Genomic DNA, 27,392 nt, shown 5'->3' on the forward strand with positions numbered 1-27,392 from the left:
AACCTGGACTTAGCTGCAGGTAAAATTTATTAAGGCAACACTGAAGCCCCACCAGGCAGGCCTCACCCCCTTCAGCTCTAGAATGAGTATCAGCTGCTCTACCCCTAACCCCATCCCCAGGAGGCCCGCTTCACAGAAGTCCAAGTCCCTTAGCTCAAGGCTGATATCCAGGAGCCTTGACGTAGAAAAAGGAGTGGATATAAGAACTATATTCCTGGTTTTGGAGGAAGAAAAAAAAAAGTTTTGGAACCTTCTAGAAAAAAACATTTTTTTTTCTGGAAATCTCGTTCTAATGATCGCTGTGATGCTCAGGACATGCTTCCTCCAAGCTCAGACAGGGTGAGGGACTGGTTGGTTCTGAGGACCTCGGTTTCCCAAGGTGGCAGCTGAGGTGAGCTGGAAGGGTTAGAGACGTGTGTTCCCAGTGAGGGGTCCCGGGCCCTAGGAGCCTCCCTCCTGCTTCTCCTATTTCTTCTCTTCTGGGGCCTTCTCGGTGATTCCGGGGGCAAAGGGTCCCACCAGCCACGTGATGGGCGTGTTCTGGGCCACATACTCCACCACGTGGTCGAGGGCCTCTCGGGCCCTGGCCACCTGCCCGCGGCTCTGTGTCAGGATGCTGCTGGACAGGTCCTTGAAGGAGTGGATGCCGGAGAAGGTGGCTTGGAGGTCCTCCACCTGGCGGCGAGCCTGCAGCGCCTGATCCTTGACGTGGGCTGGCAGCCCCTGGAGGCTGGAGCCCAGCGAGGCGCAGGTGGTCTGCAGCTGCTGGGCGACGTCACGGAACATGGTGAGCGTCTGGGACTCAACCTGCTGAGAAGGGGTGGAGGGTGACCATCAGGGCCCTCTGAGTTGGGGGGTAACTGGACCCAAAGCCCGGGAAAGAGAAAATGGGGGTTCTACCGCCCACCTTGGGGAAAACCTTTCCCCAGGAGAGGATGTCGAGCACAGGTGGTTCAGAATATGGGCTCTTTGGGGCTTCCCTGGTGGCGCAGTGGTTGAGAGTCCGCCTGCCGATGCAGGGGACACGGGTTCGTGCCCCGGTCCGGGAAGATCCCACATGCCGCGGAGCGGCTGGGCCCGTGAGCCATGGCCGCTGGGCCTGCGCATCTGGAGCCTGTGCTCCGCAACGGGAGAGGCCACAACAGTGAGAGGCCCGTGTACCGCAAAAAAAAAAAAAAAAAAAAAAGAATATGGGCTCTTTGAGTTTCAAACTGTGTGAGATAATCACTGATCAAATTGAAAAACAGGTATAGAAAAAAAAAAACAGGTATAGACATTTTTCCAAAGAAATATGCAGATGGCCAAGAAGCACGTGAAAAGATGTTCAACGTCGTTAATCATCAGGGAAGTGCAACTCAAACCCACAGGCAGATACCCCCTCACCCCCATGCTGGGGAGAAACTGGAACCCTTGTATCTTGTGGTGCAGTCACTTTGGCAGATGGTCTAGCAGTTCCTCAAAATGGTAAACTGTAGAGTTACCATATGACCCAGCAACTCCACTAGGCATCCACCCAAGAGAAATGAAAATACACGTCCATGCAGACTTGTACACAAAGGCTTAAAGGGGTGTTACTCACAGTAGCGGAAAGTGGAGACAACCCAAATGCCCATCAACTGGCAAATGGAGACACAAAAGGTGGTCCATCCACACACGGGCACATCTCTCAGCCATAAAAAGGGGTGAAGCACCGACACTCACTACAACGTGGATGGACCCTGATAACACGATGCTCAGTGAGAGAAGCCAGACACGGGACACACAGGGTGTGATTCTGTTTACATGAAATGTCCACAGAGACAAAGTACATTTGTGGTTGCCAGGAATGGAGGAGGGTGTGGAAATGGGGCCTGACTGCTGTTGGGGAGAAGATCTCCTTTGGGGGTGATGGGGATGTTCTGAATTACAGTGATAGTCACGCAACCCATGAATTGTATAATTTACATGGGTCAATTGTACCGTGTGTGAATTATACCTCAAAACTTTTTTAAAGTACAAGATTCTGACTTTTATATCTCCATAAAATTGTTTTTGTTGGTTTTTTTTGCGGTACGCGGGCCTCTCACCGTCGCGGAGCACAGGCTCCAGACGCGCAGGCTCAGCGGCCATGGCTCACGGGCCCAGCCGCTCCGCGGCATGTGGGATCTTCCCGGACCGGGGCTCGAACCCGCGTCCCCTGCATCGGCAGGCGGACTCTCAACCACTGCGCCACCAGGAAGCCCAAATTGTTGGTTTTTTTTAAGTTTAAAAAAATGAGAAGGTGTGGAAGAACTTTCTAGGCAGAAGTTGTAAGCAGTGGGGGAGACTGCAGTTGAGATCGGGTCCTTGAAAATTCGCCGGGGCCGGGGAGGAGATCAAAGCAGGCTGGGAGGCAAGACTTTGCCCTGAGCCTGCTCACCTGAGGACTCTGGCTTTGGACCTGGCAGGGAGGTGCCGACAGAATCAATATCTATTTTCTGGCTGCTGCGTTCAGCAGTTGAGGGGGGAAGGGAGACGGTTTTCCGCGGTTGGGGTCTGAATGCTGAACAGTTTTGCATTTATAGAGACATTCACCATACCTTATAAATATTATTTTTTAGCACTTACTATGTGCCTTACATGTCAATGTGTGTGTGTGTATAAAATAACTCACATACCAGAAAATTCACCCTTTTAAGTGTACATGTTTTTAGTACGTTGACCAGGTTCTGCAACCAGCACCTCTAATTCCAGAACATTCCATCACCCCAAAAGAAACTCCCTCTCCATCCCCCCTCTCCCAGCTCCCAACAACCACTAACCCACTTTTTCTGTGTCTATGTATTTGCCTGTCCTGGACGTTTCCCATCAATGGAATCACACCCTGTGTGTCCTTCTGTGTCTGGCTTCTCTCACTGAGCATCGTGTTCTCAGGCTGCAACCACGTTGCAGTGAGTGTCAGGGTTTCTCTCCTTTTCGTGGCTGAGTGATGTTCCCGTGTGTGGAGGGACACATTTGTTTGTCCATCATCTGTTGATGGACATTTGGGCCGTTTCCACTTTTTTGGCTGACGTGACTCATGCTGCTGTGAACATGCGTGTTCATTTCACCTTAACAACCTGGCAGACGGTCCTATATCCCATTCACAGATGGGGAAATCGAGGCCCAGAGAGGTAAAGCTGAGAAGCTATTGTGCTAGGATATTATGAGTCCCTAAGAGAGAGGGACTATGGTTCAGAATGAGGCATGAGAATTGTCTAAGGCACTGATTCAGTGAAAGCTTAGATGAGTGACAGCACAGGTGGCAAAAGTCAGGGCTCGTTCAAGAGGCCAATGCCTGGGATAGATTGGAGGGGCCAGAGCACGTTAGTGAGAAGCTGACACTCAGAACCGGGCAGGTGAATTTGAAGGATGTGACGGGACACTGGGATGGGGCAGGGAAGGAGTCAGGACTCAAGTAAATGGGACATGGCTTAGAATTCAGCAGGTTGAGACCCATCACTATCAGGCGTCCCATGGTTCAGAAGCAACGCCTATACCCAAGAGTGGAAATCCAGGCAGGCTTCCTGGAGGAGGTGTCATCAGGTCCCGAAGGCAGTTAATGGGAGGCGAGGCTGGGGAAAGCGTTCCGAGCAGGTAGGTCCATCAAGCAGAGGTGGGGAGAGGGAAGTCAGGGCCCCAGGTATCCCATGCTCCCCCACGGTGGGTACCTCTGGCTTGGCTGCATCCTCCTCTGGGCCCTGGAGCTGCTTCTGGTTCCAGCTGAGCCACATCTGGTGTAGTTTCTCCTGACCCTCCACTAGCTTCTGGTCGACACCCTGCTTGACGGTTTCCATCTGGAGCAGAGAGAGAGAGGGTGGCTGCCTTGGCCCTTGACCAAAACCAGCAGAGCGCATGGGAATCCACAGGAATCCTAGATGTGGGATTGCAGAGGGAGCGGGGGTGGTCCTTTCATCTGGGATGGGGAGAGAAGGGGGAGGCATACTGCTTTTCTCAGAATGTTTCCACAGGCTGTGGGTTTCAGGGTCACCAACATGCTTGTGCCCCGTGTGGTACTTACAAAGAAAGTGGCCACAGATTCTCTGCAGCTCCTCCCATCTTGCCTGTTTCTCCCCCCCCCACCACCACCACCCCGCCCTGCAAGTGGGCCTGGCCACGTGACGGGCTTTGACCAATGGGACACAAGCAGATGGAGCCCAAGCAGAGGCTTAAAAAGCACTTGCAATGGAATATTTTACTCAGTCTTGAAAAGGAACGAGATTCTGACACTCACTACAACATGGATGGACCTGAGGACAGGATGCTCAGTGAGAGAAGCCAGACACAGAAGGACAAATACTGTCTGATTCCACTCACAGGAGGTCCCTAGAGGAGTCACATCCATAGAGACAGGAAGTAGATGGTGAGGGCCACGGGCTGGGGGAGGGGCTGAGGAGTGAGTGTTTCGTGGGGACAGAGTTTCAGTTTGGGAGGATGAGAAAGTTCTGGAGATGATGGTGGGGACGGTTGCACAACAATGTGAAGGTACTGAATGCCACTGAACTATACACTTAAAATTGGTTAAAAATTGGTTAAAAATGTGTGTTTTACCACAATTAAAATTTTTTAAAAAAGAGACAGGAGATAATACTGAGTAGAAGCTAAGCAAACAGGGAAAGAAATTAGAAATTTCCCTCTTTAGAGAACAGAAAAATTAAAAACTTCAGGGGGCAGGATTTGACTGCAAAGAAGCAGGAGGGAACTTTTTGGGGTGATGAACATGTTCCACATCTTGACTGCAGTGGTGGTTACATGTCTGTTTATATTTGTAAAATTCCTCAAACTGTATACTTTAAAAGGGGTGATGTTCATTGTATGTAAAATGTAAGTTATACCTCAAATAAAACTGACTTTAAACAAACAAAAAACGTGCTCATCCCGAGTGCCACAACTAGAGAGAAGCCCACGCACCGCAACGAAAGATCCCGCGTGCCGCAAAGACCCAACACAGCCAAAAATAAATTAAAAAAAAAAAGTGCTCACGTGCTCCCGCTGTACCTGGATCCCTAAGGCCACAGCCAGGGGAGAGCCTGAGGTACCCTAATGGAGGAGGAGACCAGACCGAGAGACCCAGCCTCCAGCCAACCTGTCATGCGCTGAACTGTGACCCCTCCAAATTCACAGGTTGGAGCCCTGACCCCCAGGACCTCAGGATGTGACTGTATTTGGAGATGGGTCTTTAAAGAGGTGATTAAGTTAAAATGAGGTCCTTAGGGTGGGCCCTAATCCTATATGACTGGTGTCCTTATAAAAAGGGGATATTAGGACATAGACATGCATGGAGGGATGACCAGGTGAGAACACAGAGAGAAGACAGTCGTCCACACACCAAGGAGAGAAGCCTCAAAAGGAACCACTGTGCCAACACCTTGATCTTGGACTCCCAGCCTCTAGAACTGTGAGGCAATAAACGTCTGTGTTTAAGCTGCCCGGTGTGTGGGACTTTGTTACAGCAGCCCCAGCAAACTCATCCAGGGCCGCGGCCCCGTGAGTGAGCCCAGGCGGATGTGTGGGGAGGAATAAGCCACCAGGCTGCGGAGGGGTTTGTTGGCACACACGCTGCTGGCCAGCGCCCCCGTCACCGCGGGCCTCACCAGGCTGAGCGTCTGTGAGAGCTGTAGCAGGGCCTCCTGGGCCCTCTGCCTGGTGTTCTGCAGTTTTCCCAGAGAGTGTTCGTAGGCACGCTGGCGCAGCCTCTCTGACAGGGAGCCCAGACGCACAAAGTAGCTCTGTTCCTGCCGCTGCTGGGCCACTGAGGCGATGTCGAAGCCCTCCAGGGACGTGGCGAGGCGGGCTGCGGGGGGAAGGCAGGAGAAGCACTGTGAAGGCCGAGTTTGTGCCCCGGGTCTGCAAGTGTAAAAGGATTTCCCTGCCTTGGTTTTCCCCATCTGCGAAATGGGTATGATAGGGACTGAATATCCCAGGATTAAGAGGCCTTATACTACGGACTTCCCTGGCAGTCCAGTGGTTAAGGCTCCACACTTCCAACGCAAGGGGCACGGGTTCGATCCCTGGTCAGGGAACTAAGATCCCACATGCTGTGAGGCATGGCAAAAAAAAAAAAAAAAAAAAAAAAAGGCCTGAGACTGGCGTGAGAGTCTGAAAACTACGGCCCTCGGGACAATCCGACCCATGAATACAACCGTCTATGTTTATTATATGTTGCCTATGGCTGCTCTCAAACAACAGAGGTGGCCTCTGGAATATGTGGCTTCTTAGCCTGCAGAGATTAAAATATTCATTATCTGGTCCTTTACAGAAAAAAGTTTGCCAATCCTGCCTGTATTAGCGCCTAACATATATTAATAGTGGCCAATCTTTCACAATGTTCTAGGTGCTTTGCGGGCATTCTTGTTAAATCATAACAGTTCTAAGAGGGAGACACCGTTATCCCATTTTTACAGACGGGGAAACAGGGACTCAGAGAGGTTAAGCGACTTGCCGAAGGGCACACAGCTGGGACGTCACAAATCAGGATTTGAAGCCAGGCCCCATGTTCTTAACCACGATACTTGACGGGAGGAGAAGTCTGAGCCATAGGAGAACCATCTTCACAGCCGTTAAGGGAAAGTCCGGACTATCTAGTCCAGAAAATACTCATAAAGTTACAAGGCAACAGGATGGAAATCCACCTGTCTTGATAATTTGATCCTATCTTATCCTGCTCCCTTTAGACTTTACTATAGTAGTGATAAAAGTTCGAGCTTTGTAAGTAACCCGATCTGAGTTTAAATCCGGTCCTAATAAATCACTGGCTTTGTAAGGCCCTATGGCAGGGTCTGCAAACTATAGCCCCTGGGCTGAATGCCACCTGCCTTTATCAATAAAGTTTTATTGACACAAAATCACAACCATTCATTTACCTACTGTCTATGCTTTTGTGCTACAATGGCAGAATTGCATAGTTGCGACAGAGACTGTATGGCCCAAAAAAGCCAAAATTATTTATTACCTGGCCTGTCAAGAAAATGTTTGTGGCCCCCTGGATGCAGAAGTGATTTGGCCAATAAGCCTCAGTTTCCTGAAATCTGGGGAATTCCCTGGCAGTCCAGGGGTTAGGACTCCGAGATTTCACTGCCTTCGGAAAGGCATGCAAATGAACGAGTGTTTAGCTATTCTTATTACCTATTTGTGGTTTATCTGTTTATAGTAAGTGATAAAGTTCCCTTTCTAAAAGAATCTGGCAAAGTTGATTGAAAGAACAGCAAATAAACAGAACAGGGAGTACACATGACCAAGATAACGCAAGAAATGTGCTCTGGTCAGGCAGGAACAGTGGGGCTGGTCTGATGAGTGAGATCTCCACTTTAGCCACCTAAATATGCCTCTCCTTTGGATTGGGCACTGTTCCAGAAATGAAAGAAAGGGGAAAATCACGCAACAAAATCCCACATGGTGCCATCGACCCCTTGCTCGATCAAGGTAAGACTTCAGTCAGGGGAATTCGGTTGTTTCTATTGATAAAAAGAAATTTTCACATATTAAGATATAGATAGGGAAGTCATTCTGGCTTATACCTGAGTTAACTTGAATTTGATGCTACCTAAAATAGCCTGTTTGTGGCCTATCAAACCTACATTGTGCATCTGCTTCAATTATTAAAGAAAAGGGCACATTGGCCAGAAGTAAAGAATGTCCATGTTCAAAATCAAGATTAAATGCCTCCCTTCCTGGGACACCAAAATGCTGGTCCTCCTTTGATGATAAGATTCCTTCCTAGGTGCCAAGGCCATACTGACTCGTGTACATGCTGGTCTGTTCCTTTTTTTCTTTCTTTTTTTGAAACCTTGAAGAAATGTAACCCTGACTTGTTTAATGTTTTTTGTTCTGACAAGATAAAAAACTGCTGAAAACTCTGCTTCTCAGGAGCAGTTTCTCAGAGTTATCTGGGAAGCAGGCTTCCGGGGTATAGTCCTCAGTTTGGCTCAAATTAAACTCTTTTCTCTTCTTATTATTGGCTGTTTATTGATTTTCGTTGACACTATAAACATTAAAAATTTTGGAAGAACATACTCTTATCCAGGGATTAATAAACTTTTTCTGTAAGAGGCCAGTTCAGTCAATATTTTCAGCTTTGCAGGCTCTACTGTGCAATTAATCAACTCTGCCATTGGTATTCAAAAGCAGCCATAGAGTAAATGTAAATGAATGGGCGTGGCTGTGTGCCAATAAAACTTTATTTACAAAAGCAGGCGGTGGGCCGGAGGTAGTCTAACATAGTCGACTGGGGGACAAGGATGTCACAGAAGGGTCATTTCATGATGACATTTTAAAAACTGAACAAAATAGATAACCAACAAGGACCTACGGTATAGCACAGGGAACTATATTCAATATCTTGTAGCACCCTATAATGGAAAAGAATCTAAAAAAGAATAGATATAACTGAATCACTTTGCTGTACACCTGAAACTAACACAACATTGTAAATCAACTAAATTTCAATTTAAAAAATTATTTTAGTTAAAAAAAATGAATTACAAAAAGATTAAAAAATAAATTAAAAACTGAACAAAACCCCCGAACACCTGGGACATTTAGAGGCAGCGAAAATAAAAGCTGGAATCTTGGGAAAAACAGACTCTGCCCCATTCTCCCACCAAAGGCAGGTTTGCAAAGACTAAACCCAAACCAGCAACATTTTGAACCCATCCTAATGGCCAGAACTTCTCCACGGCCCTCTGGGAACCCGGGAGCTCTGCCCTTGTGAGTGAAAGCAGCTTTGTTATTTAGGCCAAGGATGTCTGGCAGAGCCTAGGCATGTCAGAGCAAGCTGGCAGGGCCCCTGGAGGGGGCGGTGCCCTTGGCAAAGGGGAGAACTGGGAGAGAGGGGGAGCAGGGCTGTGCTCCCGCCCCGAGCCCACGAGTAATATCCTAGCTCTAACATGGCACCTTTACTCACAGACCTCCCCAGTACCTCCAGCACCACTGTGCACAGTGATTTCACCCTTAGTGGATGGACACAAAGGAAAGCGGAAAGTCAAAGCTGCTCAGACAGACCTGTTCTCTGAAGTGGCTCCCAGGCTTGCTTCACAACCTGCCTCCCAGCAAACCCTGCCTCTCCCCCTACTTTTGGGGGCCAAGACCCATAGCTAAGTGTGACTTGGTCTGAGCACTACAAGAAGCCAGCAGGCACTGAACTTGGGATACAGGACGGAAGACATCAGCCAGGTCCCTTCCTTCAAGAGGTTTGGAGTCAGGTATTGAAAACACAAAGGACAAGCGACACGCTATGCTCAAGCCACACACTGCAGGGCTTAAGATCCTTTGCCTGGAACGTCGCCCCACTGGGAACACTGTCCCATCCTGCCCCACCAGGAACCTCACCCCACCTAGAACATCGAGGTTCTCCAGAGAGCAAGGGACCATGACTTTCTGCCGAGGATTCCCAGGGAGAATCATGGGGTCTCAGAGTCAGCTCAAGGAGGGCTCCAAGCAATCGAAAATAATAGGACAAGTGAAGCGTCAATAAAATAAATACCTCGGATCGCAATACGTTGTGTTAATCTTCGTGTTCAAACCTATAATGTAAAGACTCACTACGCACTCTTGGAGGGTGCTGGTGAACCAGCCTGTGATGCCACAATAAATAAAAAGGGGGAACGTTAACTACTTGCCCTGCTTTTCCTCTATAAACCGTACCTTGGGGTAATCAAGATTGCAACAGAGAACTTTGTCCATGGAAGTTTTCCAGCTAACAGCTAGAACAGTGACACGTTGCAATCCCAATGGGAAAAGAGATTAGAGATAATGATTAGGCGCTGTCTACCCATGAGGGAATCACGATTCCCTTTTTTTTTTTTTTTTGGCTGCACCGCGTGGCTTGTAGCATTCCCCGACCACCAGGGATCGCACCCACGCCCTCGGCAGTGAAAGCGTGGAGTCCTAACCACTGGACCGCCAGGGAATTCCCATGATTCCCTTTATATGAAGTTCTAGAACAGGCAAAGCACTGGTTCTCACCTGGGGGTGATCCTGCCCCCAGGGTATACTGGGCGATGTCTGGGGACATCTGTGGTTGTCACAATTGGGGGTGCTCCTGGCATCGAGTGGGTGGGGTCAGGGAGGCTGCTCCACACCCCACAGTGCCCAGGACAGCCCCCCACAGAGGATGACCTGACTCCAATGACAGTTGGGAAATCCTGATCTAGTCTGTCGTCATTTCTTTCCAGTCATCCCAAATATTTGGCATCTCATTCAAACAAACCAGCTCTGGGTAAAGTTGGCCGGAGCCGAGAGGCTGCTCCCTTTGGACGGAGCATGGTGTCTGGTTACACGTGGCCCTCGTGGGCCCTTGCTGCTGTGGGCACTGGAGTCTGCAGCTGCTGGCCAGGCTGGAAGTTCCCAGTACGTATGCAAAGGAAGGCCGTCTCTAGAAGGCGGGGTCAAGGCCAACCCCAAGAGCCATGGGTATGAGATCATGAATAAGACTGGCTGCTTTGTCTCAACACTTTTATCCCCAGTTTGTCTATTTCTCCTTATTCCTACCACCACCTGGTCCAGCCCCATCACAGCTCACCTGAACCCGGATTCCCCTGGCTCCCACCCTCTCCTCACCCAGAGTCTATCCTCCCAAAAGCAGCCACCAGAGGGCGTGAGTGAGTGCCGAGTCAGGCCCCGCCGCCCCCGCCCCCTGCCCACAGCCCTCCAGGGTCCCACCTCCCTGGGGTAATAGCCCAAGTCCTCCCCGTGGTCCACAAGGCCCTGCACGACCTGCCCGATCCCCTCCCTGCCCTCCCCTCCTCCCTCTCTCCCCCTCGCTCACTGCTCCAGACACACGGGCCTCCTTGCTGTCCCTCCAACACACCAGGTACGCCCCTGCACCCGGGTCTGTGTTCCCTGTGTCTCTTCCCTGACATCTGCACAGCTCATTCCCTCCCTCCATGCACGACAGGGAAAAGTCACCTCCTCAGAAACATCTCCTTAAATCTGATTTCTGAACACATTAGACTTTAGGTTCTATGAAGGCAGAACTTTGTTCACTGACGTATCCCTAGGACCTAGACAGGGCTTGGCATACAGCCAGTGCTCAAGGAACATTTGAACAAACAAATATATGCCTAGGGTGTGGTGGGGGAATGATAGAGAAGAGTTTGAGTGATTTTATTTGGGGATTTCAGCACCTGCTAAGTGCCAGGCCCCGTTCTAGACTCAGAAAGGACACAGCTTCTGCTTTGTGGAACTGACGACCAGTGCTGAAGAGAAAAATCAGAGCCGGGCCTGGGGAGAGGTTTCAGGACACAACATGCATGAGGGACGGTGCAATTTTAGAGGCCTTATTGGGAGGTGGCATTTGAGCACAGAGCTGGAGGTAGAAAGAACGAGACATCTGGATGTCAGGGCAGAGTTCCTGGTAGAAGAAACAGCCAGTGCAAAGGCCCTGGGGTGGGAACACGGTCCAGGATGGGCAAGAAGGCTAGTGTGCCTGGAGTAGAATGAATGAGGGCAAGCAGGTAAGTACAAGGGAGCTTCCAGGAGGATTTGGGCTTTTATCCACGGGAGGTGGGAGGCTTGGAGGGGCCTGACTTGAGTGCTCACAGGCGCCCTCTGGAGGCTGCTTCAGGGAGGACAGGCACCACAGACCAGGGCAGAGGGAACGGAGCTGGTCCAGGTGGGCTAAGATAGACACGGGAAGAGGGGGCAGGGATGAGATGACAGCATGTGATGGACTGACTCCTCGTGGCTGAGAGGGACCACACGTCGGGTGGTCTGGGGAAGGGTCCCAGCCCTGTGGGCTGCACTCACCAAGCTCAGCGTCCGTCATGGGCAGGTGGTTGTCTACCCACTCCTCCGATTTGCCCAGCACCGTGTCCATCCCGCTCAGCACCATCTGGCCCACGCGGGAGCCCATGACCGAGTGGACGCCACTGGTCAACATGGACTTGGTCATGTCCACGCCACTCTGCACAGCACCCCGGGTCACCTCCACCGCCTCGGTCACCCGGGAGGCCATGGTGTCCCTGGCGCTGGACACGGTGTTGGACACAGCTTCTCGGGCTCCCGACACTTTGGACGACACGAGCTCCTTGGTGTCTGCCAGGACCTACGAGAAAGGACAGCATCAGTATCTCCGTCCTCCCTTTGTACCTGGGTACCCCCACCCTGCACCCTCGGCCGAAGGGAGGAGTTCCAGCTCCAGGATGACCCTGAAGGGTGAAAGCAGTTAAGATCATGTGCTCTGGAGCCGGACAGCCTGGTTAGAGTCCTTGGCTTGATATATCCTAGCTGTGTGGCCTCAAGCAAGTCACTCGACCTCTCTGGGCCTCCACCTCTTCTCCCCATGGTGTTATGGGCTGAACAGTGCTGAAGCGCTAACCCCCAGGACCTCAGAATGTGACTGTATTTGGAGATGAGACCTTTAAAACAGTAATTAAGGTAAAATGAGGCCATTAGAGTGGATCCTAATCCAGTCTGACTGGTGTCCTTATACAAAGAGATTAGGACACAGACACGCACAGAGGGATGACCACGTGAGGACACAGGGAAAAGATGGCCATCTACAAGCCAAGGAGAGGAGCCCCGGAGAAACCAGCCCTGCCGACACCTTGTCTCGGAATTCCACCCTCCAGAACTGTGCAAGCATGAACGTCTGTTGTTAGGGGTAATTGTTACAGCAGCCCTAATCGGCTAAATCACAGGGTTAGACAGTGCTTGGCTCGAGCACTGAACCTGTGTGACACCGGAAACTAGCGACATCCCTAGAAGGGACCACTCCAATCCTGTACTAAGAACTGCAATCCTGTTTGAACAGGTAATCAGTATGTTAAGTCCCTCAGGACAGCACTACTCATCCAGGGTGTTTCTGCCCCCAGGGAACATTGGGCGGTGTCTGGGGACATCTGTGGTCCTCACGACTTGCTTGCGGGGGGAGGGGCTCCTGGCATTGAGCAGGTGGGGGCCAGGGATGCTGCTCAACACCCTACAGCTCCTGGGATGGCCCCCCACAGAGAATGACTGGCCCCAGTGTCAGTGGTGCTGAGGGAGAGGGACCCCGCTTTAGAGTGAGACGCTCAGAGCTACACTAAAGCAACAGGAGGGGAATTCCCTGGTGGTCCAGTGGTTAGGACTCCGTGTTTCACTGCCGAGGAGGCAGGTTCAATCCCTGGCTGGGGAACTAAGATCCCACAAGCCACATGGTGCGGTCAAAAAAACCGCAAAAGCAGGGCTTCCCTGGCGGCACAGTGGTTAAGAATCTGCCTGCCAATGCAGGGGACACGGGTTCGAGCCCTGGTCTGGGAGGATCCCATATGCTGTGGAACAACTAGGCCCGTGTGCGCCACAACTGCTGGGCCTGCGCTCTAGAGCCCACGAGCCACAACTACTGAAGCCCGCACGCCTAGAGCCCGTGCTCCGCAACAAGAGAAGCCACCGCAATAAGAAGCCCGCACACCACAACGAAGAGTGGCCCCCGCTCACCACAACTAGACAGAGCCCGCGTGCAGCAACGAAGACCCAATGCAACCTAAAAAAAAAAAAAAAAAAAAAACCCAGGGGCTTCCCTGGTGGCGCAGGGGTTGAGAGTCCACCTGCCAATGCAGGGGACACGGGTTCGTGCCCCGGTCCAGGAAGATACCACATGTCGTGGAGAGGCTGGGCCCGTGAGCCATGGCCGCTGAGCCTGCGCGTCTGGAGCCTGTGCTCCGCAACGGGAGAGGCCACAACAGTGAGAGGTCCGCATACCGCAAAAAAAAAAAAAAACCCAAAAGAAAACAAACAAACAAAAATAAAGCAACAGGAGGGATTTTATGCACAGGCCCAAATAACCAAACGTTTTGTCTCCATTAACTGCCAATTTAACACGTTGACTACCTTAAACTCCCCATTGTAAACTGGTGACGTGCCCAAAACATCAGAGCATTTTGTGGACCCCGAAGCTCGTATCAAGACGTTAAGAACCAACACTCAGTGGCGGGCAATAAATTGGGTGATTGGGATTGACGTATACACGCTGCCATATATAAAACAGATAACTAGTAAGGACCTACTGTATAGTACAGGGAACTCTACTCAATACTCTGTAATGGCCTATATGGGAAAAGAACCTAAAAAAGAGTGGATATATGTATAACTGATTCACTTTGCTGTACCCCTGAAACTAACACAACATTGTAAATCAACTATACTCCAATGAAAATTAATTAAAAAAAAAAAAAGAACCAACACTTAGTATGTTCTCGGCCTTCAGGTGATGAACCCACTTCAGCAAATCTCCAAGACACAGGAGTGTACACATTCCCCAGAAGAGAAAGCAAGGCCAAGAGAGGCTGAACAGCTTGTGTTGAGGGCTGTCCAGCTGCTAAGGAGCAGAGCCTGAATTTTAACCTGGTATTTTGATTCTCCTGCCTGTAACCCTGACTGGTTAAAAGGGGTCAGCAACTTTCTCCAGGAAAGGCCAGATGGTAAATATTTTCAGCTTTGCAGGCCAGAGCGTCTCTGTCCCAACGACTCAAACCTGCCGGTGTTCAGGCAAAAGCAGCCAGAGACGATGCGTAAGCCACTGTTTGCCCATAAAACATTATTTACAAAAGCGGGCAGAAGGCCAGATTTGCCCTCCTCTGGACTAGCTTTGCATTGCATCCTTGGAGAAGCCGCTTCAGCACACAGTGGGTACTGCTTGATCCATGCCTGGTGTTCTTGAATCTAAGTCTTTAAATAGATCTCTACCCACAGAGCACTCTGGAAAGTTAAAAACCATGCCCCCTCCCATCCTACCCTTCTAAGCTGGCGCCCCTCTTAACACCTAAACCCTCCTATTCATGGGAATCAGTCACTTTTTGGGGGGAGAGGGCACGGTTGTCAGATTTGAACACCAGCCCTAAGCTCACTGAGCACACAGTGGGGCTGTCACGTAGCTCATGCTGGCCCGGGTTCAAATCCCAGCTCTGACAACACTGTTGTCCCACAGGACCAGGGAGAGCTACCTCATTCTGAAGGGGAACCTCACAAGGCCCAGAATCAGGAGAGCCTCCCACGATGGGAATTCCCTGGCGGTCCAGTGGTTAGGACCTGGGGCGTTCACTGCCAAGGGCCTGGGTTCAGTCCCTGGTTGGGGAGCTTAGATCCTACAAAATGCAAGGCAGGGCCAAAAAAAAAGAAAAAGAAGAGAGCCTCCCAGGAAGTCAGGAGCTCAGAGCTCCCGCTCTGTTGGACAACCTTGTCCAATGTCACCCTGAGCTCATCCCGTCTATAAACAGAAGGAATGCTGGCCTGGTGACACCGGCAGGACAGGAGGAGAATGCAAGCACTCAGCCCTAAGGAGGTGGCTCCTGGGCGATGATTCTCCATCCTTCTTTGGATGTGGCCATTTTCACCTTCCACATGCCCAACTTGTTAACATCCTTTGTGGTAAGACATGGGTTCAGGTTCTGTTCCAATTCTCCCCAGCCCACTCCGTTTCTGTGTAACGGGGCTGCCCTTGGGGGACATATCGTGGTCCCTGGCAGACAGGAGGCGCTTGAGAGCTAGCGAGTGAATAAGCTGCCTGACAAAGTAGGTGGTCTCAGCAGAAAGCCTAAGGGAACCGGAGGAGTGGCTGGCGTGTCCCACTGCCCCCGACCTATTTCCGGTGGGAAGATTCTCAACGTGAACAGATTTGCCTTAGTGCGGCACTTCCGTCCCACCAGGAAAAAGGGGCGATGAAGTACGTGGGTGTTTAATAAGCATCTCCTACATGCCAGGCTGTATGATGGGCACTTGGCACAGCAACAGACAGTCTGTGCCCGCATCCCAGCTGGGGAGACAAATAAGCAGTTATGTAACACACTATCTGAAACGTTTTTTAAAAGTTAATGCATGGGGCTTCCCTGGTGGCGCAGTGGTTGAGAGTCCGCCTGCCGATGCAGGGGACACGGGTTCGTGCCCCGGTCCGGGAAGATCCCACATACCGTGGAGCGGCTGGGCCCGTGAGCCATGGCCGCTGAGCCTGCGCATCCAGAGCCTGTCCTCTGCAATGGGGGAGGTCGCAACAGTGAGAGGCCCACGGACCGCAAAAAAATAAATAAATAAAAATAAAAAAAGAGAATAATCTCAATGTTAAAAAAAATAATTAAAATAATTAAAATTAGTATTCGAGTTCCTCAGTCACACTCGCCACATTCTAAGGGCCCAGAAGCCACATCTGGTTGTTGGTTTCCATATTGGATGGTGCACAGAAAGAAGGTGTACAGAAAAAGTTCTACTGGGCAGAGCTGAACTGGAAGGACCTTCTTTAAGAGGGAAGGGAAGGCCTCTGAAGAGGTGAGATTAGAACAGAGTCCCAGAATCCTGGTCCATGAAGAAGGAACAGCAGGTGCAGAGATCCTCGGGTAGCACTGAGATGGGTGTGTTCACTGTATTTGCTTTCCCTGCTTCCCTGGTATGAAAGTTCCATGAGGGCAAGGACTCTGTTTCCATCACCGTGTCTGGTACCTATGGGCGCTGATGTGACTAACAGGAGGATGGAGGCCAGCACAGATGGAATGGAGCAAGTGAGGTGGGCAGGGAGGGCAGAGAGGCAGCGGGGCCAGATCTGGCAGGGCCATGAGGAAGGCTTTAGCTTTTGCTCTGCACCAGCTGGGAGACACGAGGGGGTTTAGGGCCCATCTGGCTGGTGTTCAGAATGCTCCTGCAGCTGCCTGGTGGGGGTCTGGGGACAGACAAAGAAGGGGTCAGGGAGGAAGCTGTCCCACTCATCTGCTCTGGTTAAGGTGGGACCACAGACTGGATACCTAGGCAGGCCCCCGTCTCAGCTGAGCATCCCACCCCCCCTCACCTTCCCCCACTGGCGGTCACCTTCTCCGGTGGCTGCTGCAAGATGGGCAGATTCTCCTCCAGTTTGTCCAGCCCCCTGTGGGCGTATTCACTGGCCGATGTGACTGCGGAGCAGCGGGGGGCGGGGAGACAGACAGCTGATGTTACCGCGCATGCGCATCCCTCCAGGGTGGGAAGGTCCTCAGCCTACCGCCTGCCTCCTCCTCCCCCCACCCCGGCCTGGGAAATAGCCAGGAGGGGCGGGTCCAGGCTCTCCCAGGCTTCACTCACGCTGAGGCTCCAGTTTGGACAGGATGGGCTGCGCCCCGCTGACGGCGACCGCTGTGAGGGTCTTCACGCCCTTCTCGGCCGCGTCGCACACAGTCTTGACGTGGGGGTGGCTCTCCTTGGTGGACATGTAGGTGGCGGACACCATGTGGCAGGTGGAGCTGATGAGCGGCATGCCGGCCACGCGGTCCACCACGCTGGGCTACGGGCAGGGCAGCTCAGGCCAGGGAAATAGCTCGCCTCCCCTCCCTCGCACCCACGCGGTTGCACAAGTCAGGAACTCTGGGGTTCCGCCAGGCACTTCCTGTATCTTGGTCCCCACAGCCCACTTGTTTGAACATGACCTTGCCACCCACCGTGCGCCAGGCAGTGACATGACGCAAGAACCCCATTGTCCTGGAGCTCAGGGTCTACAACTGAAGCCAGGAAACTACGGACCCCTGGGGGCGAAGTCCCGTCCACCGCCTGATTTTTTTCTTCTTGCCTGTTTTTTTTTTTCCTAGCAGCACTATTGAAATCTAGTTTACACGTCATAAAATTTCACCATTTTGAAATGCACAAGTCAGAAGTTTTTAGTGTATTCACAAGGTTGTGCAACATTCACTGTCTAATTCTAGAACTTTTTCATCACTCCAAAATGAAACCCTGTCCCCACTGGCGGTCACGCCCCTGCCTCCCAGCCCCTGCTAACCAGGAATCCACTTTCTGTCTCTGGATTTGCCTGTTCTGGACATTTCACACAATGGAATCACACATGTGGCCTTTTGTGTATGGCCTCTTTCACCGAGTAACATCTTCAAGGTTCACCACGTAGTAGCGTGTCTCAGTGCTTCATTCCTTTTTTAAGAAAAGTGTGGCAGGGCTTCCCTGGTGGCACAGTGGTTGAGAGTCCGCCTGCCGATGCAGGGGACGCGGGTTCGTGCCCCGGTCTGGGAAGATCCCACATGCCGCGGAGCGGGTGGGCCCGTGAGCCATGGCCGCTGAGCCTGCGCGTCCGGAGCCTGTGCTCCCCAACGGGAGAGGCCACAGCAGTGAGAGGCCCACGTATCGCAAAAAAAAAAAAAAAAAAAAAAAAAAGTGTGGCAAAGTACACGTAACTTAAAATTTACCATTCAAATCATTTTTAAGCGCACATCTCAGTGGTATTAAGTACATTCACACTGTTGTGCAACCATCCCCACCATCTGTCTCCCGAACTTCCTCATCTTCCCAAACTGAAACTCTGTCCCCATGAAACACTGACTCCCAAGCCCCTCCCCCAGCCCTTGGCCCCCAACCATCTACTTCCTGTCTCTATGGATTTGAATCCTCTAGGGACCTCCTGTGAGTGGGATCACACAAGATTTGTCCATTTGTGTCTGGCCTCTCCCACTGACCATATCTTCAAGGTTTATCCACATTGCATTGTGTGTCAGTACTTCATTCTGTTACATGGCTGAAAAATATCCTATGCTACCTGGTTTTGTAAATAAAGTTTTATTGACACATGGCCACACCCATTCATTTACATATTGAATATGGCCACTCTTACCCTACAAGAGCAGGACTGAGTACTCAGGACAGGCCTTCTGAGCCTCAGTTTCCAATCCATAAAATGGGAAGTCATTTCTGTCCTGAAGGAGTTGCAAAGATGACCCGTGTGAAGACGCAGGCAGAAGACTTAACTCTCACAGGGGCTATTTGTAGAATTTGTTTTAGCTCACTTAATCGCCAGTCCCAGGAGACTGGGAATATTATTCCAACATTATGGAAGGGTAAACTAAGGCATGGAGAGGCTAACGAAGTCACCCCCCACCCAAGATCACAAAACAAGCCAGTGGCAAAGCTGGACCTTGGACTCAGGCAGTCCTCCTCCAGTGTTTGCCCAGGAGGTCTCTTCAGAAATGAATGACAAACTTACCACACAATCCAGCAATTCTGCTCCTAAGATTCTACCCTAGAGATAGGAAAACACACGTCCACATAAGACTTGTACATGAATGTTTGTAGCTGCCTATTCACAATGGCCAAGAAGTGGAAACAACCCAAATGTCCATCAGTTGGTGAATGGATAAAGAAAATGTGGTCTAAAGCATGTTTTTAAAAATATATAGTCTCCAAATGGCTAACAGGTACAAGAAAAGATTCTCCACATCACAGATCATTAGGGAAATGCAAGTCAAAACTACAATGAGCTACAACCTCACACCCCGCACTCGCTGGGATGGCCACTATCAAATGAACAGAAATTAAAAAGTAATGGTGAAGATGTGGAGGAATTGGAACCTTTGTATGATGTTGGTGGGAATGCAAAATGGTGCGGCCATTATGGACAACATTATGGTGATTCCTCAAAAAACTAAAAGTAGGGACTTCCCTGGTGGCACAGTGGTTAAGAATCCGCCTGCCAATGGAGGGGACACAGGTTTGAGTACTGGTCCGCGAAGATCCCACATTCTGCGGAGCAACTAAGCCCGTGTGCCACAACTACTGAGCTTGTGCTCTAGAGCCCGTGTGCCACGACTACTGAAGCCTGCGCGCCTAGAGCCTGTGCTCTGCAACAAGAGAAGCCACCGCAATGAGAAGCCCGCGCACTGCAACGATGAGTAGCCCCTGCTTGCCGCAACTAGAGAAAGCCCGTGGGCAGCAATGAAGGCCCAACACGGCCAAAAATAAATACATTAACAAATTTATTTAAAAAAAGGCACTCCTGACAAGATCTACAATGTGGAAGAACCTTGAGGACATTATACTCAGTGAACTAAGCCAGACACGAAAGGACAACTACTGTATGATTCCACTTACGTGGCACCTAACACAGAAGGTTCTACTTTTATAAAATGATTCCACTTATTCTACTTACATGAGATGCCCAGAAAAGGTAAACCCATCAGCAGGAAGCAGATTAGTGGTTGCCAGGGGCTGGGGGAGAGGGGAATGGGCGTGACTATTAATGGATATGGGGTTTTGATTTGGGGTAATGAAAAAGTTCTGGAATTAGATAGTGATGATGGTTGTACACTGTGAATATACTTACTGCCACTGACCTACACACTTCAAAACAGTTAAAATAGTATATTTTTATGTTATGTGTATTTTACCACAAGTTTAAAAAAGGAACACGATAATTAATAAGAACCTAATGTACAGCACAGGGAACTCCACTGAATATTCTGTAATGACTTAAATGGGAATAGAATCTAAAAAAAGAGGGGATCTATGTATACGTATAACTGAATCACTTTGCTGTACACCTGAAACTAACATAACATTGTAAAAATAACTATACTCCGATAAAAATTAATTTTAAAATAAAAATAAATAAAAAAGGAACAAAGCACCACAGACATTACAATGCAGATGAACCTCAAAAAGATGACGCTCAGTGAGAGAAGCCAGATACAAAAGGGTCTCGTCGTGTATGTTTTCATTTCTATGAAATGTCCAAAATAGGCAAATGCACAGAGACAGAACCCAGGGGTTCCCAGGAGGAGAGAAAATGGGGAGCAACTGCTAACGGGTATGGGGTCTCTTTGTGGGGAGACGGAAAAGTTCCGGTGTGGTGGTGATGGCTGCATAACTGGGCAGTTTACTGAAAAATCACTGCATAGTTCTCTTCGTAAGGGTGAATTTTATGGTATGTGAATGATACCTAACTTTTGAAAAGCTGTTTATTAAAATGGGCTTTTATTTAAACTGGGGAAAGGAGGTGAGATGGAAACTGGCTTCCTAAAAGGAGGACCCTAAGAGAACCTGCAGAGACAGGGAAGGTCTGCCTGGGGGGAGCCAGGCAGTTTCAAACAGAGCTGTACCCCTGCTCTCCCAAGAGCCCTTGGAATCCCCAGCTCTCCCACCTCCACCTATTAGAGGGGCACCTGTTAGGGGCTAGTATAATGGCTCTGCCCAACCCACTCAGAAGGGTGTCTCTTGACCCCCGCCCTGTGCTGGCATCAGCTCCCTGCCAAGGCACCACCAGGTGGGAAGCCTCATCCCACAGATCTCAGAAATTCCTCACCTGCTGTACCGGTTCTTCCGCTGACACCTGGGTGCTGGCAGTGGCTTCTGTCTCGTTGGTAGACATTTCTCAGAAGCAGGCACTGTGAACAGAAGGACCAGTCAGGGTACAGCCTGCTCCTCTCTTCCCTCCAGGGGGATGTCCGGGTTCACACCTGCCCTCTGACCACCCCCGCCCCCAATTTCCTAGAGCCCTGCCTCTCAACTGTTGACACATACCTGTGAGCCTGTTCAAAACAGGTGCTGATTCAGCAGAGCAAAAGTCTAACAAGCTCCCAGCTGCTGCTCATGCATCTGATCCCGGGGGCCACACCTTAAAGGGCAAGGCCTGTGTGCGGCCCTCCAAGGGCTCACCTCTATCAATACTATGGTGCAAAACCCCTGTAGACGGCAATTTGTCGATTACTACCGGGTTTTAAGAGGCATCTTGCCTTTGACCCAGAAACCTCACTGCGGGGACAGTCCCACACTGGTACTGCCACGTGGACAGAGATGTGTGTACCTGTATTGGCCACAGACACTGGAAACAATCTGGTGGCCCAACAGAAGGGGACTAAAGTGGTAGCCCAGGGCAGTGGCTTAAGTGTGGAAGCTTACATGTAATTGACTGGGACCAAGATATTAAGAGACAAAAAGGTGGGAGTGGGGCTAAAGTTTTTGCTTGTATTTGACAGAATCTTTAAAGAGACACAGGAAACTGTTACAGTGGCCACCTTTCAGGGAGGAAGATCGGGTAGCTGGGGCAGGCCTCTGACTTTTGAGCCAGGTAGATAACATTACCTGTTCAAAAAAAAGTTAAGTTTTTTTTTTTTTTTAAGTTAAATAAAAAAAAAAAAGAGAGACTATTCCTGGCCCCTCTGCAGACAGTCAATTCAGTCTCAGGGATGTGGGGAAGGCAAGGGAGGCTCCCTGGGTGAATCTAATGCACACATTTGCAGGCAAGATGGCAGCCACAGGTATGCTCCATTTTCCTGGCCAAATGAGATGAGACACCTAGAGCATTGTCAGATTAGATTTCAGGAGTCCCAGCTCCACCCATGCTGTGCTATGTTGGGCAAGGAGCTTCCTCGCCCCTAGCCTCAGTCTCCTTATCTGTAAAATGGGGCTAAACCTGCCTTAAGTCTGGTTCTCCAGGTCCTTTTTTTTTTTTTTTTGGCTGCACCACGCAGCATATGGCATCTTAGCTGACCAGGGATCGAACTCATGCCCCCTGCAGTGGAAGCACAGAGTCTCAACCACTGGACTGCCATGGAAGCCAGCCCACCCCAGATCATTCTGGGATAAGCCTGTGGTGAACCCCTGACCTTGGGTTTGAGCATTTCCTTCCAGACACCGTGTTTTGCTATCCCCCAAGTGGAACCCAGCAAACTGATGCTTTGAGAGCACCAGTTCTACAGTCCAAACTGGGTTCTAATCCCAGCTTTGCAACTCCCTAGCTGTGGGAGATTGGGAAGGCAGCACCCCCTCCCGCAGCCTCACTTGCCACGTCTATGAAATGGGGATATAACCGTTCCTAGCACAGAGTCCCTGTAGACTGGAGGAGAGTCTGGAACGTAGCTTGGTGCCTGGCACACAGTAGGTGCTCAATAAACAGATCCATTTCACACCACTCTGCCTGCCACAAAGAAATGGGTGAAACTAGCCAGGATTGAGCTTCTGCTTGGTACAAAGGTCCCCCAACTGGGAAGTGGGGCAAGGAGGCACACCTACCCCTAGTGATCATCACCTGACCCCTGTTCTTCCCCTTACCTTCCCTGCAGCCTGAGCTCACCTGGGCAGCTCAGAGGTCCTCCCTCCCATCCCTTTTGTCCATCAACTCCTTTGGAAATGGTTTAACCAAGGACACCCATTGCAGATGTCAGCACCCCCATTAAAGTCCTTGGGGTCAGCAACCTGCCTGCAGCTGGCCCCAGCAGCGAGAGCAAGAACTGGCTGAAGCTGGCTGGAGTCACGCAGTCGTCCAGCTGCAGCCAGGGAATGTGAAGATCCAACTTCCGAAGTTCCCAGGGACGGACCCCAGGCCTAGGCTCTGGTTTTACAAAGGTCCCAAGGACTCAGATAAGGGGATAGGCCTTCCCACCACCACTTTGTGCAATCCACTGGCCATACCCACCCAGGAAAAGGGGGCGGGATTTGCCCCAAGACCTCGCCAGGGTCAGCTGGGTGTGTCAGAAGATCAAGGGAGGGGCCGAGTCCCCAGGCGGCAAAACTATTTGGAAGGGAAAGGGCTTTGCTAGGCAGAGGGACTGCCCCCTGGTGCGGGGAGGGAGGGGGCCCGCTCTGAAGACCCAGAGAGGGCGGAATGGGCTGTGGCTTGCCTCCAAAGTGCGTTTGCAAAGCAAGAGTATGTGGTTGGGACTGGAGACTTAACCCTCCCCCACCGCTTGATACTGCCACTTCTAGGGGGCTCTTTCGCGCACCCCACCCCGAAAGTCCTAGATATTGAGAGAAGAGAGTCTGAAAGTCTGAGCCTGTTCCAGAAGTTGTATTTTTTGGGGGGGGGAGGTGTGCTCAGCCCAGGCTGGAGACCCTTCCCCAGGCCGCGAAGACAAGCAGAGCCCCCAGGAAGACCCTTCCTGCCCTTCCTCCTCTGGGGCACCCCAGGACTCGGTGGCCCCCGCCCCCACTTAATCGGGGGCCCTCGCCTCTCACCGTGGTCAACGGGACGTCCAGGGTACGGTCACCACTACTCCAAGGCCAGCTCCAAAACCGTCCTGGGCCAGCCCAAGGCAGGCTTTTATGCTTGGGGGCGGGCACCCGGGACTGACGGGCTGAAGGACCAATCTGGTTGGGGGGGCCGCCCGCCGCTAGGCCACGCCCCTCGCCCGGCTCCGGACGTTGGAGCAACAAGTGAAGTCCGGGAAGGGCTGGAATTTCGCGGGCGCGCGCCCTGCCAACTGTGCACCCAGTGGGCGAAACCTGTACGACGCTGGATCCAGCCAAGGGACGCCCCTCCCTGCCAGGGACCCTAGGAATTCGGCCCTGGGAGGTGAGTGCGATCCTGGGGTCCCCCGCCCTTCTTTCTCCAGTGGCCAGATCAAGGAGTGGGAACTCAGAGAGCATTGCGTGATGCCTCCTGCGTGTCAGGGGCCAGCCCTCCCCCCTCCTCCCCCTCCGCCCCTCCTCCCCCTCTCCCCACTCCGCGAGAGGGTGATGGAGCCAACCTGGACCCAGCATTATGAGCAACTTGCCCAGACCAGCGTCACGCCACTTTATCCTCCCAACACTGTGTATATCCCTTTATCATCCCCATTTTACAGATGAGAAAACCGAGACCCAGAGACAGTCATCCAGGGACAGTGCAGGGGCCAACTCTTGGATCTCTGACTCCTGGATCAACCCCTTCCTGAAGGTGCTCACTTGGATTTTCACCACCCCCCACCAAAAAAAAAATCCTTTATTCTCTTCGTCTATAAACCAAGATCTCAAACTCAGATGGCCCCAAGGGCCAGGCAGGAGGTAAATGCCTCTGCTAAAAAAGTGACAGCATGTCCTGCCTAGAGGGAGCAGAGCTTTACCTTGGGGGAGACCCACCCACGTATTCACAGATCCATGGGGATTCCAGACTGTAGACAAAGTGTCCTGCCTCTTTAAAAAAAAAACCTCTGGACCAAATAAAACCCAATGGAGCCATATCCAGTCCAGGGGCCACAAGTTTGCCGCCTCTGCTAAATTATTTGTGTTGGGGTGGGAATTCTGGAACCTCCGGAAAGAACATGGAAAAAATGGGGTGTCTGTGACTAGTGCATTTTTTTTTCTTTTTTTTGAAAGGGTCTATACTAGCATTGTGTGATAGAGCTTTCTGAGATCAGAGGAATGTTCTAGAACTCTGTGCCACACAGTATAGTGGCCCCTGGCACCATACGGCTGTTGCCCACTAAGAAATTGAATATACATATTTAAGTAACCACATGCAGCCTGTCCGATTCCTAAGTGACTCTGAAACCCCCAAATGATTAAAGCAATTATATAAAATTATAGCAGATACAAATTTCACATTTGCGGCAGGCCTTTGTTCCCACTCACTCATTCATTCATTTTTCCTACTCATTCATTCAACAATTCTTACTGAGCTGCTGTGCTGGGGAGGGGAGCACAGAAGTGAGTAAAATAGATCCCAGCCTTGTGATGCTAACCACCCAGTGGGGAAATGGATGATAAACTAGATAAATGAGTGAAATGCATAACGGGTCTGGTGTTAGTAAATGCTACCAAGAAAAGCAAAGAACTGGGATTGAGAATGTGGGAGCTACACTTTTTTTTTTTTTTTTTTTTGGTGGTACGCGGGCCTCTCACTGCTGTGGCCTCTCCCGCTGCGGAGCACAGGCTCCGGACGCGCAGGCCCAGCAGCCATGGCTCACGGGCCCAGCCGCTCCGCGGCATGTGGGATCCTCCTGGTCCGGGGCACGAACCCGTGTCCCCTGCATCGGCAGGCGGACTCCCAACCACTGCGCCACCAGGGAAGCCCTGGGAGCTACACTTTTTAGTAGGGTGGTCAAGGGTGGCCTTTCAGAGTGCCGTTTGAGCACATAAATGAGGGAGGAGAGGAGGGAGACCCATAGAGATCCGGAGAAGAGTATTCCTCATGATAGCAACAGCACGTGCAAAGGCCCTGAGGCTGAACCACGCCTGGTGAATTGGAGATGCAGCCAAAACCCTATGTGGCTGAGGCAGAGTGAGAGGTAGGGAGAGCACTGGAGGAGAACAGGTCTGCGATGTGTAGACCTCAGAGAGGTAAAGTGACTTGTCCAAGGTCACACAGCTGGAAAGTCACCAGGAGATATGCCTGGTAGCCTTCAGCTTCCAAGTGGCCTTCAGTGCTGGGATGTGGTCAAAATATCCCTGGTCAAGGGGATGTAACTCAATTTTGATGTGGAATATAAAGTCCTGATGATTTTGCCCCACATCTTCTGAACAAAACGAGAGCAGCCTCACTCACCTTCTTCCCTGGTGTGGAGATCAACCCCACCTCCAGTCCCTTGTGAACCCAGTCAAGGGTGCATGTGTAGGTGGGGGAGGGGAAGGAAAGGTGGCCACACCATCAGCTCTTAGCACCACTGCCCCTTCCTCCTGGAAGCCTTCCTGCCTGCCTCCCCAGGCTCCCCCAGGCTAAGGTTGCCAGATAAAATACAGAATTCCTGATTAAATTTGAATTTCAGGTCAACAACAAATACCTTTTGGGGGTTTAAGTGTATTCCATGCAATATTTGGTATATACTTATACTAGAAAATTATTCATTGTTGATCTGAAATTCAAATTGAGCTGGGCATCCTATTTATTTTGTTGTTTTTACTAAACCTGACAACCCTACCCCCAAACCCATGTCCACTTCTCTGCCCCAGCCATGTCTTCATGAAAACTCTGTCACTTCCCAGCCTTGGGGGGCTCCTTGAGGACAGCACCTGTCCAGGAGTCCTAGGGTGGGAGGTAAGAAATAGCTGCTGTTTCTGAGCTATTTCATTACGTTATTCAGAGGCCAGATTTGGATTTCCCCCATTTTCTGGATGAGGAAGCTGAAGAATTAAGAGGTGATGTAGTTTTCCCTGGGACACACAGCCACAAACAGGTGGCTGCGGGATTTGGACCCAAGGTCTTTGTTTCTAAGTTCACTGCCTGCTGCTTCCTCCTCCTCCTTTTCCTCCTCTCCATCCCCTTCCAGTGGAAAGGCTCTGAAAACTCCCCAGAACTTTTCCACTGGAACCTAAGAGAGGGAGAGGCAGGCAAGCAGTGTGCCACAAGGCGGCGCTGCTGGTCCCAGATTGGTGTCCTGGTCAATCTGCCTTCTGACCCTCCCTCCGTCCATCCATCCATCCATCCATCCATCCACCATCCATCCATCCATCCATCCGTTTATCAAGCATCTCCTATGATGTGTGAGCCAGGCCTGGCTGTGAGGACCCAGCGATTCACTGGATATTCAGTTATTCAACACAACAATTATTAAGTGCCTGCTGTATGCCAGGCCACTGCCAGGCAGCCGTGGGGACCCAGTCTCGACCTCTGCCTTTGCAGCACTCATAGTCCAGTGGGGAGACCCACATGGGATCAGCAGGGCCCCTTTAAGAACTTCACGGGGGGAATTCCCTGGCGGTCCAGTGTGTGGGACTCCAGGTTTCCACTGCAGGGTTCAATCCCTGGTCAGGGAACTAGGATCCCACATGCCACGTGGCGCGACCAAAAAAAAAAAACCCCCAAAAAACAAAACAACAACAGCAACAAAAAACCTTCACGGGCCTGAGGCACTTGACGCCTCCCTTCATGAAAAGATACTACAAATGATCTCTTACAATTGAATTGGTATTATTTTATTCATTGTTTCTTTTGATTTTAAGAGAAATTAAAATGAAGCCATTTTGTGGGTTCCTGAAAGTGCTGTGGACCCGGG

At 50.9% G+C, this 27,392-nt stretch overlaps 1 protein-coding gene and 1 long non-coding RNA gene across 4 annotated transcripts; both read right to left on the reverse strand.

Annotated features, from left to right (window-relative positions):
- On the reverse strand, window positions 1-23,720 carry PLIN3 (perilipin 3). Of its 3 annotated transcripts, none has more exons than XM_060007509.1 (8): window positions 23,659-23,720; window positions 21,008-21,089; window positions 17,017-17,215; window positions 16,768-16,850; window positions 11,743-12,040; window positions 5,592-5,791; window positions 3,669-3,794; window positions 1-807 (listed from the first exon to the last, which is right to left on the reverse strand). In XM_060007509.1, the coding sequence occupies exons 2-8, from the start codon at window positions 21,071-21,073 to the stop codon at window positions 466-468; spliced, it is 1,314 nt and encodes a 437-aa protein (XP_059863492.1). In that variant the 5' UTR covers window positions 21,074-21,089; window positions 23,659-23,720; the 3' UTR covers window positions 1-465. The 3 variants fall into 3 exon arrangements, with proteins under 3 accessions (XP_059863492.1, XP_059863490.1, XP_059863491.1); XM_060007507.1 differs by having other exon boundaries at window positions 1-810; XM_060007508.1 differs by lacking the exon at window positions 23,659-23,720 and adding an exon at window positions 21,226-21,250 and having other exon boundaries at window positions 1-810.
- LOC132422665 (uncharacterized) lies at window positions 17,227-20,994 on the reverse strand. Its single transcript, XR_009518872.1, has 3 exons — window positions 19,856-20,994; window positions 18,914-18,949; window positions 17,227-18,626 (listed from the first exon to the last, which is right to left on the reverse strand). It is a non-coding gene; the product is annotated as an uncharacterized lncRNA (long non-coding RNA).
- Window positions 23,721-27,392: the final 3,672 nt, after the last annotated feature.

The sequence above is a fragment of the Delphinus delphis genome, chromosome 3, assembly GCF_949987515.2.
Source record: "Delphinus delphis chromosome 3, mDelDel1.2, whole genome shotgun sequence".
NCBI lineage: Eukaryota > Metazoa > Chordata > Mammalia > Artiodactyla > Delphinidae > Delphinus > Delphinus delphis.

What these genes read in the sequence shown, in the direction of transcription:
- PLIN3 (XM_060007507.1), bottom strand. Translation starts at nt 21,073, where the DNA reads ATGTCTACCAACGAGACAGAAGCCACTGCCAGCACCCAGGTGTCAGCG. An exon ending in TGCAGCAGCCACCGGAGAAG is followed by an intron (nt 12,041 to 16,767) that starts GTGACCGCCAGT and finishes CCTTTCTCGTAG; the next exon opens with GTCCTGGCAGACACCAAGGA. An exon ending in CATGACGGACGCTGAGCTTG is followed by an intron (nt 5,792 to 11,742) that starts GTGAGTGCAGCC and finishes TTCCCCCCGCAG; the next exon opens with CCCGCCTCGCCACGTCCCTG.